General features: G+C 42.5%; 1 protein-coding gene across 3 annotated transcripts in view; it reads right to left on the bottom strand.

The window, feature by feature from the left end:
• The window catches only part of gsk3ba (glycogen synthase kinase 3 beta, genome duplicate a), a 211,654-nt gene that overhangs the window by 116,089 nt on the left and 77,762 nt on the right, over positions 1-17,803 (bottom strand). For all 3 annotated transcript variants that reach the window (XR_010975847.1, XM_068040837.1, XM_068040838.1), the window contains one exon: positions 16,511-16,704. Coding sequence is in view for 2 of the 3 variants with exons in the window: in XM_068040837.1 (XP_067896938.1) it covers positions 16,511-16,704 (194 nt within the window). In the remaining variant the exon portion in view is untranslated. The remainder of the gene's footprint in view (positions 1-16,510; positions 16,705-17,803) is intronic.

The following is a 17,803-nucleotide window of genomic DNA, read 5'->3' on the forward strand; positions in this document are numbered from 1 at the left end:
AAGTGGAGTGACATGTGCAACTTTCCAATCCAGAGGGACCACTCCTGAATCTAGGGAACTCTGAAAGACTATAGTTAAGGCATCTACAATGTGTTCCCCTACTTCCTTTAACACCCTCGGATGGAAAGAGTCAGGTCCTGGGGATTTCTCACTCTTTAGTTCCATTAATTTCCTTGTTACTGATGTTTTACTTGCGTTAGTTGTATTAAGTCCCTGTCCCCTATCGGCTATTAATTTTTTGGGGACTTCCGGCAAGTTATCCTCCTTTTCAACTGTAAATACTGAGGCAAAGTAATTGTTCAACATGTCTGCCAATTCCCCATTATCAATGACAATATGACCAGTTTCAGCTTTTAGTGGGCCTACATTGCTCTTGACCACCCGTTTTCCCTTTATGTAACTATAAAATTTCTTCTTATTGATTTTCATGTCCTTTGCAAATTTCCTTTCATAATCTCTTATAAGCTGCTTTGTGACCTTTTGCTGGTCTTTGTATCGATCCCATTCGGCTGGATCTGTGCTGCGTTTTGCATTTTTGTAAGCCATTTCTTTTTGTTTTATGCTATCCCTAATCTCTTTAGTTGTCCATGGCTGTTTTTTCTGTGAAGTGGAACTTTTTCCTCTCAGGGATAAATACTCGCTCTGTATTTCGTTAAATGTTTCCTTAAATATTCTCCACTGTTCTTCAGTCGTTTGACCCATTAACAGATCTACCCAGTTTACCGTGGACAGTCTCTGTCTCATCCCGGTAAAGTCAGCCTTACCCAAGTCTAAAATTCTAGCAGCTGATTTGTGCTTTTCACTTTCAAACACTACCTCAAATTCGATCATGTTGTGATCATTATTTGATAAATGTTCACGCACAGATAGGCTACTAATTAAATTTGGCTCATTATTCATATCTAAATCTAATATTGCCTGTCCTTGTTACATCTAGGACATATTGCTATAGGAAACTATCCCGGACACATTCCAGAAATTCACTACTTTTCTGACAGGTGTTAGTCTGCCTCTCCCAATCTATGTCTAAGTTAAAATCCCCCATTAATATTACTCTGCCTTTAAGTAATACTACTTAACTCTGTCTATCGCATGCTGCTTACGGTGTTTGGCATGCAAGTAGTCCTGTGTTGTAGCTTCACCAGGTTGACACCTCATTTTGAGGTATGCCTAGTGCTGCTCCTCACGTGTCTTCCTGTACTCTTCATTGAACCAGAGTTGATCCCCCGGCTTGATGGTAATGGTAGAATGGGGAATATGCTGGTTACAGATTGTGGTTGAGTACAATTCTGCTGCTGCCCCGCAGCGCCTCATAGATGGCCAGTTTAGAGTTGCTAGATCTGTTCGAAGTCTACCCAATTTAACACGGTGGTAGTGCCACACAACACGATGGAGGGTATCCTCAATGTGAAGATGGGACTTTGTCTCCACAAGGACTGTCACTCCTACCAATACTGTCATGGACAGATGCATCTGCAACATGCAGATTGGTGAGGATGAGGTCAAGTATATTTTTCCCTCACCACCTGCTGCAGACCCAGTCTAGCAGCTATGTCCTTTAGGACTCGGCCAGCTCGGTCAGTAATGGTGCGACTGAGCCACTCTTGGCGATGGACATTGAAGACCTCCACCCAGAGTAGATTCTGCGCCCTTGCCACCCTCAGTGCTGCCTCCAAGTGGTATTCAACATGGAGGAGTACTGACTCATCAGCTGAGGCTGGGGGGGGGGCAGTAGGTGGTAATCAACAGCAGATTTCCTTGCCCATGTTTGACCTGATGCCATGCGACTTCATGGAGTCCAGAATCAATGTTGAGGACTCCGGGGGCAACTCCCTCCCAACTGTATACCACAGTGCCGCCACCTCTGCTGGGTCTGCCCTGCCAGTGGGACGGGATATACCCAGGATGGTGATGGTGGTGTCTGGGACATTGTCTGCAAGGTATGGTTCTGTGAATATGACCATGTCCGGCTGCTGCTGTCCCAACCTTGGCACAAGCCACCCCAGTTAGTAAGGAGAGCTTTGTAGGGTCGACAGGGCAGGGTTTGCTGCTGTTGTTGTTTCCGGTGCCTTGGTCGATGCCGGGTGGTCCATCTGGTTTCATTCCTTATTGTCTTTATAGCGGTTTGATACAACTGAATGGCTTGCTAGGACATCTCAGAGGGCATTAAGAGTCAACCATATTGCTGTGGATACGATCTGTAGCTGCAATGGTGCGTTAGCTTACATTTGAATAGGACGGAGAACTTAATATCCTTGGTTACAATATTTCCAGGAAAGATAGAGTGGGAAAAAGGAGTATAAGTTGACTGTATTAGTAAAGGATTCTATCACTGTGTTGGAGCAGAAGGATGTCCTTCACTGTCTCTAAATGGCCACATTGCTCGTCTGACATCCAGTAATGCATGAACAGAAATTTCCTTCAATTAAATATCGGAAAGACTGAAGTACTTGTCTCAGTTGCTGCAACAAACTGCACTCTCCAGCCAACAACCATCTCTCTCCCTGGCAAATGTCTGAGGCTGCATTATTCACCACCTTGGTGTAATATCTGACCCCAAGATGAGCTTCTGACCACATACCTGCTCCATCGCTAAGAACACCCTACTTTTGCCTCCATAACATCACCCAAATCCACACCTGCCTCAGCTCATCTGCTACTGAAACCCTCATCCATGCCCGTCACACTTCTGGACTTGACTATTCCAACACACTCCTGGCCAGCCTCTCAACCTCTACCCTCCATAAACTTGAGGTCATCCAAAACTCTGCCGCCCATGTTTTAACTCTCACCAGGTCCTGTTCATCATCACCCCTGTGCTCATCGAACTACACTGGCTCCCAGTGCAACAAGTTCTTGATTTTAAAATCCCTTGTTTTCCAATGCCTCCATGGCCTCACCCCTCCCCATCTCTAACTTCCTCCAGTCTGACAAGACTCCAACTCTGGCCTCTTGCACATCCCCTATTTTAATTGCTTCACCATTGATGGCTGTGCTTTCAGTTGCCAAGGTTCCAATCTCGAATTCCCTCCCTCCCTCCCTTCATTCTCTCTCTCTCTACCATTAGGCACTCCCAAAACCTAAGTTTTTGACCAAGGTTCTGGTCATTTGTCCTAGTATCAACTTATGCAGCTCAGTGTCAAATTTTTATTTGACAATACTCCTGTGAAGCACCTTGGGACATTTTACTACATTAAAGGCTCTATATCAATGCAAGTTTTTGTTGTCATCCCAGGAAGTTGAGTTAGGACAGAACTCATACGCATAAAATTGAGAGATAGGAAGTGAAATTGTACAATTCTTCGCAAGCATCAGAAGCCACCATACAGTGGTAGCGAAATAGAGGAAGAGATGTGCAGGCAGTTGAGAGCGATATGCATGGGTAGGCGGTGGCGTAGTGGTATTATCACTGGACTAGTAACTCAGAGACCCTGGGTATTTCTCTGGGGACATAGGTTCGAATCCCACCACAGCAGAAGGTGGAATTCGAATTTAATTAATAAATCTGGAATTAAAAGCTAGTCTAATGATGGCCATGAAACCATTGTCGATTATTGTAAAAACCCATCTGGCTCACGAATGTCCTTTAGGGAAGGAAATCTGCTGTCCTTAACTGGTCTGGCCTACATGTGACTCCAGACCCACGGCAATGTGGTTGACTCTTACATGTCCTCTGAAATGGCCCAGCAAGCCACTCAGTTGTACCTAACCGCTACAAAGTCAATAAAAAGGAACGAAACCGGATGGACGAACCAGCATCGACCGAGGCACCAGAAACGACAACGGCAAACCCAGCCCTGTTAACCCTGCAAAGTCCTCCTTTACTAACATCTGGGGGCTTGTGCCAAAGTTGGGAGAGCTGTCCCACAGACTAGTCAAGCAACAGCCTGACAATCATACTCACAGAATCATACCTGACAGACAATTTCCCAGACACTGCAATCACTATCCCCGGGTATGTCCTGTCCCACTGGCAGGACAGACCCAGCAGAGGTGGTGGCACAGTGGTATACAGTAGGGAGGGAGTTGCCCTGGGAGTCCTCAACATCGACTCTGGACCCCATGAAGTCTCATGGCATCAGGTCAAACATGGGCAAGGTAACCTCCTACTGATTACCACCTATCGCCCTCACTCAGCTGATGACTCAGTACTCCACCATGTTGAACAGCACTTCGAGGAAGCACTGAGGGTGGCAAGAGCACAAAATGTACTCTGGGTGGGGGACTTCAATATCCATCACCAAGAGTGGATCGGTAGCACAACTACTGACCGAGCCCGAAAGGACATAGCTGCCAGACTGGGTCTGCGGCAGTTGGTGGGGGAACCAACATAAGGGAAAAACATACTTGACCTAGTCCTCACCAATCTGCCTGCTGCAGATGCTTCTGTCCATGACTGTATTGGTAGGAGTGACCACCGCACAGTCCTTGTGGAGACAAAGTCCCACCTTCACATTGAGGATACCGTCCATCGTGTTGTGTGGCACTATCACCGTGCTAAATGGGATAGATTTCGAACAGATCTAGCAATGCAAAACTGGGTACCCATGAGGTGCTGTGGGCCATCAGCAGCAGCAGAATTGTACTCAACCACAATCTGTAACCTCATGGCCTGGCATATTCCCCACTCTACCATTACTATCAAGCCAGGAGACCAACCCTGGTTCAATGAAGAGTGCAGGAGGGCATGCCAGGAGCAGCATCAGGCATACCTCAAAATGAAGAGTCAATCTGGTGAAGCTACAACACAGGACTATCTGCCCGCCAAACTGCGTAAGCAGTATGCGATAGACAAAGCTAAGTGATCCCATAACCAACGGATCAGATCTAAGCTCTGCAGTCCTGCCACATCCAGCCGTGAATGGTGGTGGACAATTAAACAATTAACTGGAGGAGGTGGCTCCACAAATATCCCCATCCTCAATGATGGGGGAGCCCAGCACATCAGTGCGAAAGATAAGGCTGAAGCATTTGCAACACTCTGCAGCCAGAAGTGCCGAGTTGATGATCCATCTCCGCCTCCTCCTTAAGTCCCCAGCATCACAGATGCCAGACTTCAGCCAATTAGATTCACTTCGCGTGATATCAAGAAATGACTGAAGGCACTGGATACTGCAAAAGCTATGGGCCCTGACAATATTCCGGCAATTGTACTGAAGACCTGTGCTCCAGAACTTACCGCGCCCCGAGCCAAGCTGTTCCAGTGCAGCTACAACACTGGCATCTACCCTGCAATGTGGAAAATTGCCCAGCTATGTCCTGTACACAAAAAAAAGCAGGACAAATCCAACCAGGCCAATTACCGCCCCATCAGCCTACTCTCAATCAGTAAAGTGATGGAAGGTGTCATCAACAGTGCCATCAAGCGGCACTTGCTTAGCAATAACCTGCTCAGTGACGCTCTGTTTGGGTTCCGCCAGGGCCACTCAGCTCCTGACCTCATTACACCCTTGGTTCAAACATGGACAAAAGAGCTGAACTCAAGAGGTGAGGTGAGAGTGACTGCCCTTGGCATCAAGGCAGCATTTGACCGAGTATGGCATCAAGGAGCCCTAGCAAAACTGATGTCAATGGGAATCAGGGGGAAAACCTTCCACTGGCTGGAGTCATACCTATCGCAAAGGAAGATGGTTGTGGTTGTTGGGAGGTCAATCATCTGAGCTCCAGGACATCACTGCAGGAGTTCCTCAGGGTAGTGCCCTAGGCCCAACCATCTTCAGCTGCTTCATCAATGACCTTCCTTCAATCATAAGGTCAGAAGTGGGGATGTTCGCTGATGATTGCACAATGTTCAGCACCATTCGTGACTACTCAGATACTGAAGCAGTCTCTGTAGAAATGCAGCAAGACCTGGACAATATCCAGGCTTGGGCTGATAAGTGGCAAGTAACATTCGCGCCACACAAGTGCCAGGCAATGACCATCTCCAACAAGAGAGAATCTAACCATCTCCCCTTGACATTCAACAGCATTACCATCGCTGAATCCCCCACTATCAACACCCTAGGGGCTACCATTGACCAGAAACTGAACTGGAGTAGCCATATAAATACTGTGGCTACAAGAGCAGGTCAAAGGCTAGGAATCCTGAGGCGAGTAACTCACCTCCTGACTCCCCAAACGCTGCCCACCAACTACAAGGCACAAGTCAGGAGTGTGATTGAGTACTCTCCACTTGCCTGGATGGGTGCAGCTCCAACAACACTCAAGAAGCTTGACACCATCCAGGACAAAGCAGCCCGCTTGATTGGCACTACATCTACAAACATTCATTCCCTCCACCACCGACGCACAGTGGCAGCAGTGTGTACCATCTACAAGATGCACTGCAGCAATGCACCGAGGCTCCTTTAGACAGCACCTTTCAAACCCACGACCTCTTCCAACTAGAAGGACAAGGGCAGCAAATGCATGGGAACACCACCACCTGCAAGTTCCCCTCCAAGTCACACACCATCCAGACTTGGAACTATATTGCCGTTCCTTCTTCACTGTCGCTGGGTCAAAATGCTGGAACTCCCTTCCTAACAGCACTGTGGGTATACCTACCCCAAATGGACTGCAGCGGTTCAAGAAGGCAGCTCACCACCACCTTCTCAAGGGCAATTAGGGATGGGCAATAAATGCTGGCCTGGCCAGCGTCACCCACATCGCATGAATGAAGTTAAAAAAAAAGAACTGCAGGGCAATAATCCAGGATTATTTTAACTATCCCAAGATAACGAAAAGCTCATGCATAGGGCCAGACTGGGAAACACCAAAGACTGTATCTGGATTTGCTTCCCAGATTACATGTTTCCAGTCTAATGAGGAAAGTATTTGATTTAGTTCTGAGAAATGAAGTATGGCAAATAACTGATGAGAGAATAAGACAACAATTGGGAAATAGTGACCATCAAATATTCAGTGAAAGCACAGAAAAGGATCAGAGCCAAAGATAAGGGCAATGGATTAGAACAAGGCAAAGTTCAGTTGATAAGAAGGAAACTGGGGAAAATTAGTAAATAGATTAATGGATCAGTAATGGGAAATCTTCAAAAATACAAGGTGACCACAACACAAAATATATTCCTATGGGAGGCAAAAAGGGATGTGTACCAAAAGAATCGCACGTAGTATAAAGAGCCTAAAAATAAAAGGTTAAAAGGGAGACAAAAGAAAAAAATTACAGCAAAACAATAGTGAATAAAAAGTTAGTGGGGAGGTGAAAATGAAGATTAAGCGGCCTAATAGGGAATGTGAAAAAGGTGGCAGGTAATATGTAAAGGGAATAGTAAGGACTCTTATAAGCATCTAAAAAGTAAAAATAGTTGAGAGGGGAGGACCAATCAGGGATGAAACAATCTAATTACAAAAGGTATGGTGTACATCTTAAATTTGCAGTAAATTTTACAAATGACAATGGCAGTGTAAATGTAATTTTCTACAAAAAGTTAAAAAATATAGGTAACTAGAAAAGGAATAGGTTCTGAAAACCTCAAAATAAATAAGTCTCTGGGACCGAACCGCATGCATGCTTAGCTATTCAAAGAAGTCAGAATAGCAAAAACCCTGACTGTGATTTTTCATTTGCTAATGAAACAATTAGGATTTTGGCAAACTGTAAAAAATTAACATTGGGCACACAACAATAAGACAGTAAAATAGGCAGACAGGTGACAAATGCAGTTTACTTTTGCTAAGTAATACAGTTTGGGAGGAAAAACAAGCAATGGGAGTATGCACTCAATGGAAAGACAGAAAGACACTTAAGGGTGCGGATGGACAAAAAGCAGGGGAGTTCAAATACATAATTCCTTTAAAGCCAAGTGCAGGTAGATAAAAATGATTTTAAAAAGTTGACATCACGTGTGTTTAATAAAAGCAAAATAATAATTTTGTGCAAAGCATTGGTTAGTCACAGTGAAAGAGTACTGTGCAAGCTTTGAGTGCCCCATTAAGGAAAGGCATTGTGGTGGTAGAGGTTGTAAGGAAGGAAGTGTTACCAAAGTAAGCTCGGTGAGTTGTTGTAGTGCATCCTGCAGATTGTATATACTGCAGCCGCAGTGCACTGGTGATGGAAGAGTTGGTTGAAGCAGAGACCATTACCTCCTTTAAAGGGAGAATTGATAAATATTTGGAGCAGAAGACGATGCATGGCGATGGGGAGAGCACAAGGCACAGAGATTTGTTTCGGATTGCTCTAGCGATGAGATGATGGGCTGAATAGCCCCCTCTATGCTGTAAAATTCTATGGCTCAACTAACACAGAGTCTCGAAAGTAGATGTTCATTTAGGTAGCAAGTCGCAATTAGTCAAACTAGCCTGTGCCCTTTATTACCTATGAACTGCTAGCTGGTCTCAGCCAACCACAGTTAAAGCCCCAATTGGAGGGCTCAGGCCAAAGACAAGGTCTGTAACTAATCATTGACTGAAACACAACCATTGAAAACCAACAACTTTTCTCCTCTCCCAGTTAAATTTTGGGCCAGCAATAGAACTTTTACCAGTTCAAGATCCTGTCTGAACAGAAGAACTTAATCTTTGACTACTTAAGGCTAAGCCACCATCGAGTCAATTAGAATCTAAAATGGTCCAAGACTTTTAATGCTAAATTAACATTTGAAATTATCAAGACAGTCACAGAATTTCAAACACCCATTTAGACAATTACCATACATACTCATGTAAAAGTCAAATTTCTGAGGCTAAAATTTGGGGGGGAGTCGACTTTACACAAGTCATATCTTCAAGCTTTTAACAACAAAATAATAGCCACCATGGAGACAGGGCGTAGAGTTGTGTGAGTTGGCAACGTTTACTGATCCATTCTGCAACTTTACCATCTAATTGCGACCACTGGCTAGGCTTTCCCCGTTGGCACTTTTATTCTTTGGCATCTTCAGGAGTTGTGTGGAAAGCTTTCTCCGAGAGCCGAGTGGCCTGTTCCTGTGCTGCACTGTTCTTTGTTCTTCTGATACTTTGAATTCTTGCTGCCGCACAATTATTCACCTTCTTTGCACACGCAACGACTTATAGCTTAAAGTACACTATGTATTTGTTCTTCTTCCTTAGCACCTTATTGAAAAAATGTGGGGTCCTATCTGAACACTCGGGTGTTTATACTAGTACGTGATTAGACTTCTCCATGAGATATAGGAAAAATTCAAGACTTTTTTTGGCCTTAAGTCGTGACTCGACTTTTATACATGATCGATATTTACACAAGTATATATGGTATTGTGCTAATATTTAGCAGTTCACAACTTGAGGCAGGATTTTGATGTAATCAATGCAATTTCAATTTCAGTAGTTAACAGTAAGCACCAAAAGTGAATCTTCAGTTATAAAACTTACCCCAATTGTTTTTAAATAAAGGGACATTCTAGATAACTAATTTTTGGATGCTTGATCTTAAATCTATTTGTCCTGTAATTTTTGGATGATTGATAAATAAATTTCTTAAATGTTGCAGTATTGTAGCGCACCATGGAATAGCATGCAGCTTCAATACCTCAACTTTGCAGAGTTCTGAATGCCAGCTACAATGTAAGAAAGTGTGCCAAGTAGAGGTAAATTGTTCCTCAAATAAAGTAAAGTAAAGCAAAACCAAAATACTGCAGATGTTGTAAATCTGGAACAAAAAGAGAAAATGCTGGAAATGGCAGGTCAGGCAGCATCCGTGGAGACAGAAACAGAGCTAACGTTTCAGGTTGTGTCCGTCATCTGATGAAAGATCACTAGCTGAAACGTTAACTCTGTTTCTCCCTCCACAGATTCTGCCTGACCGATTACCAGCATTTTCTGTTTTTGTTACAGGAAAGTAAAGGCTATTGATGACTCTTAGTGTCAATCCATAATTTTAACAGCATTACCAAGGAGCAGGCTGTGTTACCAATACTCCCTTAATCACAAGATGAGAAAGACTGTTTTGAAAGAATCCATTCATTGCGGTGCTCATGTTCCTAAAAATAATTAGGCCATTATTTTGCTCACTTGCACTGTTTGCACAGAAATGGTAAGTACTGGGAGGAAGAGGCATTTCTATGCATCTGTACTTGGTTTTTCCAGCTACTGGAACGATTTCAACTGAGCTTTGGAATGGTTTTAAAGAACTACTGCAATTAAGATTTATGCACTGTGCCCACATAGGTGAGAACACTAGGTCAAGAGCCAAATGTGACAAGACACTTTGAATGCAAATCATTAAAGTGTTTGAGTTTGGTAACATTGCATAATGAAGGGCTTTAACTTAATTTTAAGCTGAAATACTTCGACAAATTAGAAGAAAACAAGAATAGATATGGTAATGAAAACTGCAATCAGAGCAACCAAAGATCAGTAGAAAAGAAAGTTGTGTAAAACTGCACGAACAATTGTAAAGTGTTATTTCAATAGGTTAGGTAGAGGGAGAAGGACTGCATATAGAGTTGCTAAAGGATTCCTCAGGACATAGGGGAGGTTTAATATGGCTACTTTGCATCAGTATTGTATCCTGTGTCCCATGTGCAGTTATGATTAAAAAGTATTTTGAATACATGACATGTGTGGCAGCTACAACATTCCAGGGCACTTCACTAGAAATAAATCACAGGGAGGAACTTATTCAATTTAATACAAGTTTAAAAGTGGTAATGGAGAAAATAATGGGATTTAAACAAATCTCCAAGACTTGAAGGATTCCATGTAAGGGTATTAAGGGGTGAGAAAATTTCAGATGTCGTAATCTTCCAAAACTCTTGATTTTGGAATTGTCATTGCAGGAGAAAATTACAATCACTCCATGACATAAGAAGTGGTAACGAAAAACCAGGCAACTGCAGACCTGTCAATCTAATACCAGTTGTGATTAAGTTACTACAATCTGTCAATATGGTGAGTGAAGGGCAAAGTCATGTCTAACTAACCTAGTTTAATTTTTTTTGGGAGGTCACTAATGTAGTGGATAAAAGGGAGTATCTATGGATTTTATCTATATGGACATCCAAAAGGCATTTGATAAGACTCTTAACAAAAGCATATGGAATTGGAGACAACCTTGTAACATGGGCTGGAAACTGGTTGGAAGATAGGAGACAGACAGTAAGAATAAAAGGATGTGTACTGATGATTGGCAAGATGTGACAAGTTCTCAAGGACCTGTACTGGGCCTCAGCTTTTCACCATATATACTAATGGCTTGGATGAGTTGAATGGAACTGAACACTCTGCAATCATCAGCCAACATGCCCACTAGTGACCTTTATGATAGAGAGTAGGTCATTGAAGCAGCTGAAGATGGTTGGGCCAGGACACTGTCCTAAGGAATTCCTGCAGTGATGACCTGGGGCTGAGATGATTGGCCTCCAACAACCACAACCATCTTCCTTTGTGCCAGGGATGTCTCCAACCAATGGATGAAGGATCAGTGAGTTGGACATCCAAGTTTATAGGTGACACTGCAGATGGGAGGTGGTGATTAGAAAGGGGCATAGGTTAAGTGTGGCAAATGGAGTTCAATGTGGGGGAAAGTGTGAGGTATTGGATCACAGAAACAAAAATTAGTGTATTTTTGAAATCATGAGAAACTAGAAGCTCCAGGGGAACAAAAATGCTATCCATGAGAGGGGAGAGTGAATGCCCTCGACATCAAGGCAGAATTTGAGAGTTTGGCATCAAGGGGCCAGAGTAAAATTGAAGTCAATGGTAACCAGGGGAAAACTCTCCACAAGAAGCTCGACATCATCCAAGCCAAAGCAACCAGCCTGATTAGCACCCCATCCACCACCTTAAACATTTACTCCCTCTACCACCAGTGCACCATGGCTGCTGTGTGCAATCTACAAGATGCACTGCAGCACCTCAGCAAGACTTCAACAGCACCTTCCAAGCGCATGCCCTCTACCACCTAGAAGAACAAGGGCAGCGGGTGTAAAGGAACACCTGCAAATTCCCCTCCAAGTCACAACCATTTTGACTTGGAACTATATCACCGTTCCTTCATCATCGCTGGGTCAAAATCCTAGAACTCCCCACCGATCAGCATTGTGGATGTTCCTACACCACATGCTCCTGCACCAGCAGTTCAAGGCTGCAGCTCATCACCAGCTTCTCAAGGGCAATTAGGGATGGGCCTGGTCAGCGACATCCACATCCCCATCCCATGATTGAATAAAATCAGCCCACCCACACAAATCACTAAAAGCTAGCAACCAGATACAAAAATCAATCAGAAAGGCCAATAGAATGTTGGCAATCGCAAGGGGGCTGGCATACAATGGGTAGGAAGTTATGCTGCAGGGTATAGAGGCTTAGTCAGACCACATCTGGAGTAGCATTCAGTTCTAGGCACACCTCAGGAATGATGTGTCAGCCTTGGAGCAGATAAAACACATGTTCACCAGAATGATATGTGGGCTTCAAATTAGGAGAACAGGTCGCATAAATTTGGTGTTTATTCCTTTGAGTATAGAAGACTGAAGGTATTACATAGTATTTATAGAACAGAAAAAGGCAATTGGCCCAACTGGTCCATGTTCCACATGAGCTCCCTCTCAAGGTGATTCATCAAGATGTTTCAAATGATGAAAAGACTCCACAGGGTAGACAGAGAAACTATTTCCTCTGTTGGAGAATCCAGAACAATGGAATTAAACTTAAAATTAGAGACAAGCCATTTAAAAGTGAAGTCAGGAGGCACTTTTTCCATATAAAAGGGAGGAGAAATTTCAAAGTCTCTCCCCAAAAGGCTTTGAAACTTTACAAGACGGAGACTGATAGATATTTCTTGGCAAAGGATATTAAGGGATCTAGAACAAAAGTAAATGGAATTAGGGTACAGTCAAGCATGAATTAACTGAATAGGCTCAAGAAGCTGAATGGCCTACTCCTGTTCCTAAGACAGACTGGTGTACAAGTTGGAGAAGAAACTGTTTGTGATGGTGTTCTCCTGACATTATTGCACTTAGTGAGAGAGGTTGCAAGGAAGGGAGATGCAGTCAAAGTAATCTTGTTGAGTTGCTGCAGCGCCTGTTGCGCCAAATAGTCGATGGGGTGGACATCGAGTCCAGTGCAGATACACTGATCCAGTGAACTACTCGCACCTGGTATGGCATTGAGCTCAAATGTTGTTGCAACTGCACCAATCCAGACAGGTATTCCATCATACTCCTGACTGGAACCTTGTAGTGCTATGTGCTTCTATGTTTTTTGTTGGGTTTTTTTTTTGAGGACTGAAGATTTTATAAGTGTTAGGCTGTTTTTTTTCCACTGGGGCCATTGAAAGGACACAGAGGTCTGATTTGAAAACAACCTGTCTTCAGATAAATACCCAGCAGGGGCTTTTTGACTTGGGGGAAGATGTTTACAGAGGAGTGACAGGTCAAGATTTATACAGGTCAGGAGACTTGACTCTTGAGATATTATTTTTGGTTTCACTTTGGACAGTGTGTTGGGGTGTGAACGGTTTTGAAGACAGTTGGTATTTTGCCTGCCAAGGAGAAAGAACCCACCCCCCACCCCATTTTTCCTGCACGTCTCTAAGGAACCCAGAGAGGTCCAATGTGTCAATTCTTCTCCTCTCCTGTCGCAGAGAAACTCTATCGAATGATTGGGAACGAAAACCCCAATACTGCATTTCTGCTGAGACGCTGGAAAAACTTGCCAGATAAATCCTTGACGCTGCTTGAATGAACTGCTCCAGAAAAGGATCCCAGTGACCCGCCACCATATACTCAAGACACCAGACAAAAAAAGACACCTGACATTTTCCATATCTTCTCTTTTTTTCTTCAAAAATTAGTAAGTATTTGGCCAAAGTATTCTTTTTTTGTTTCTAATTTTAACAGAGCTCTAAAGAGAAAATCACTTTTTCAGTTAACCTGTGCGCGCGTGTGTGCACGCATGCTCAGGTAAAAAGGGAACTATCATACTTCAATCTGTGTTAATGCTTTGCTTCGTTACTGGTTATGTCTTGTTTTATAATAAACTGAGAATTTTGTTGTTTGTTAAAGAAACCTTGTTGTATTTTATTCAGGGATAAAAAGTAGAGTATATGATTAACTATATCGGTATCTGGGTAAACATTTACATATACATGTTGTGACCTGTGGAGACGTGGAACTAGAGAAGACCGTGCACTCCTCCTGCCTTGGTCGTAGCAGTAATCAGAGCATAGGCTTTGAGGGGTCCGGAGGAAAGTCACTCATTGCAATGTACCCAGCCTTGCCCCTGCTCTTGCAGTCATGGTGTTGACATGGTTTGTTACACTTCTGGCCAATGGTGTCAATGTTCGATGCACCCACCAAAAAGGTAATTGAGCAAACACCAGAATACATTCCAACCTACATTATTTAGCCACAAGTGATTGTACTGCACAGAATATTCCACATTGTCTGCAACACAGGAACTCAAGTTGCTTAGTTTATAATTAACCTTGTACTCTTCAGTTTCATTATTAAGTCATTATTTATCCACCACATTTAAGGGGGAGTGAACATAGCAGTTACTATTTGTGATGAGCGAATATTGCATATATCTGATACATGGTAAGGAATTGTTTTTCTAATCTCTACTTTACTTGTATCTATACTTGGGCCCTCCTGTGCTGTACACTCAATATTTAAATACCGCTGCCTTCCAGCATTAAAAAATACCTGAAACATGTCTCGTCCAAAATCTTAATGTATACAAGTCTAAACTGGCTGAGAAAATTCAACTCAATTCTGACCGGTCAGGAGAATCCAAGTCATGGAAATTCTAAGCTACTGCAACAATTAAATGTATGGCTACAGATTAAATACTATGGACCATTTTAACACATGGAAAACTGGTATGCTAAAAAAAAAAAATCACACTAAACAACTTCTCAATCATTGAACTAGTAAACCATGAATATGGATGTTTGTGCACATCTGAAGATACTTCAGCTCAGAGAATTTCAGTTTTTAAAAACACATACACAAGCACATACATGCTGGGTTGCTCATCCTGCTTATAATATTTACCACATATGGTCCTTCAAAACAGCTACTATGAAAGAAAAACAATAGAATGCAATACCAAATGACTCCTTAAACAACTGATTCAAGCTCAACTGACTGAAATACTATATAAAGGCAGACATTTCTCAAACTCCATGGCTTGTTCTCTATTACCACCCTTCAGCTGAAAGCAATTTTTTTCTTCACATGATTGGAGATTTTACATTTTATTTCTCAGATTACCTTTTCTTTCTCCTTCTCCTTCAATTGGTATGGTGGACCCATAGGCCTGGAAAGATGTTTGGCCAGTACTCAGCTACAGAATGGCAACAGGCTTGAGTGTACACTAGAAGCCAAAGGCTAAACTGAAACTGAATCTCATAACAAATTTGGCAAGCTAGGAGTGCATGTTGCTCCTCCAAAAGCAGCTTGCCAATCTCTGCATCTCCCATTTGGGTCAGCTGGAGGAAGCTGGGAAGGAGAAGTGAAAGTGGTCCAAGCTGCATTTAAAATCAAACGTTGGTGATGGCCTTTAAGGGCCATTAGTTAGGCTGCTCAATGTTCACCAATTTCCCATAGGGCTCTTTAAACAGGTGTTAGGCCAGTCATTAGCATAAACAAGCTTTAAGTAAGGTGTCAAACAGAACAGTGCCAGAGTAAATGCAGTGTCAGATGTATTTGATGACTCCACTTCAAAAATAATTCATTTTCTGTAAAGCAGAAATCTGCAGGTTGTGAAAAGCGCTAGATAAATGCGAGTCTTTATTTCCATCCTTGGGACGTGAAACCTAGCCCCAGGGAATTGCAACTTTTTGTCCCCATTGCATGCCCCAATACATCTGAATTTTGGATCAAGAAAATGAAAAACCCAACAGGACAAAATCTTGTCTTGGCTTTCTAGACTGGAACTAAATGTTATCCTGATGAATGCAATGTTGGAGCGCTGCTCCTAATGCACTAACAATGGAAAATAGCTCAAAACTGCACTAGATCAGTATCAAGCTGCCTAAAGTAAGCATTATTCTATTCCACACTAGGTTTTGCTGCTTCAACTTTATCCACATTCTTTTCCAGCTTTTAAACTCAAAATCTAAAGTTGTGGTACAGATATTAGGACCCATCCAGCAACAGGTGAGGTATCGAGTAACCGATTTGGTAGAAATTCCACTGATCTTGTATACAATCTCAATTTCAGGTTATGAAAATAGTCTATTAACAGAACTGATTACTGCAAATATAACTATTTTCAAATGACCTGTCAGACAGACAACTATAAATTTGTGGATGTCTAGAAATTCTACTCAAGCATGATTCAAGATCTGCTCAAGAGTCCAACCACAAAATATGTTTCAATTCCTTATAGCCTGACATTTAAATGCCCTTGGACTGCATCCAAATTCCCAAACTGATCAGGTTGAGACAGATATTTTTCTTATAACTTGGATTAGTTCCTGTTACTTCAAGGCACAGCTGCTTCTTTTCTCACCCAGCCCTTCCCAAAAGGGGAGAAAGTCTTAACATTTGTAAACTGTCTTCTGAAATTTGCAGCTAGAATGAATGGTGTCCTTTACCTTAAATCTCTTGTCCTGCAAAACTTTCTTGATGGCCACCAGCTCTCCTGTGTCACATAGTTTCGCCTGGTAAACCACTCCAAAAGAGCCATTGCCAATCACCTTGGTGTCGGTGTAGCTGACCTCCTGCGGCCGATCTGGGCCCTGTCCAGGTGTTGCCACCACTGTTGTCACCTTACTGCCATCTTTGTCTCCTAATCAAAAAGAAAATCAACACATCAGGAATAGTGTTCAAACCAAAACAAAATGACACTGAATTACAAGACATACACATCAGGAACCAATTGCTTACTAAAAATAAACCAAGTGACACTGGGCACGTAATCAAGTTGCTGTTTTTCATCGCTATATGGGAATAAAACAAGCAATTTTCCATAAACCAATATTTCTCATATGTGTTCTACTTAAACACATGCAACTTTGGGCATTTATATTCAGTGTTAACGTTTCAGTTTTTCCCACTTTCTGGTTTACAGCCCCCAATGCAAAATTAATGTTCTCATGCATATTGTTAAACAGAAGCTAGGGATGAGTTGGATATCACAAAGATTTTGTAAGAGAAACAAAAAAAAAAATTCATTCTTCAGCATTTCCTTTCATTTTGCAATCTTATGGTTTGCTACTGTACATTTCTTGTCCTCACTAGCCTAATTAATCTAGTCATCTCTACTTCACACTTACGCAGCAATGCTTTGTATTCTCCAACCGCAAAACCATGATCAAGTCAAAGTTCCTCCTGGTCAGCCTCATCTGTGTCTCTTCAAACCTACCTCTACAGTTAAGAGCCTTTCCAATCCTAATGTAGTACAATCCACCCAGTTTCCAACAGTAGCCATAACTCAGGTGCCTTTGTGCCAAATTGCTTGACAATCGCTGAACTGTTTCCAATACCTGGACGTCTGTCACAAAATCACGAACAGAACTATGAAGTTGGACCAAAGTTCTGGACAAACTCAGATTGTGCTCTACTCCTCTACAACTCAAGATTTTATGTACTTTCTTTGCTACTGCTGCACACAGCTAGCTCCCAAACTATAGTTTTTTTTTCTATATTTGTTCAATCGGTTTCTCGTTGTTTGTGGTCTCTCCTAGTTTAGTATCATCTGCAAACTTTTGAATTTTGTTTTTGTCTCCACTTCCAATCATTCTAAATTAAGATTATGTCAGTGTTCATGGAGGAAACTTTTCAGCCTTTCTACCGTCAGGATAGAATTTTTAGGGGAACTGAGATTTTTAAAAATTATAGATGTAACAGAATTAATTGCTCCCACCCCAGTGAACTAATTTAAATAA

This window comes from Heterodontus francisci, chromosome 10 (genome assembly GCF_036365525.1).
Source record: "Heterodontus francisci isolate sHetFra1 chromosome 10, sHetFra1.hap1, whole genome shotgun sequence".
Taxonomy (NCBI): Eukaryota; Metazoa; Chordata; class Chondrichthyes; order Heterodontiformes; family Heterodontidae; genus Heterodontus; species Heterodontus francisci.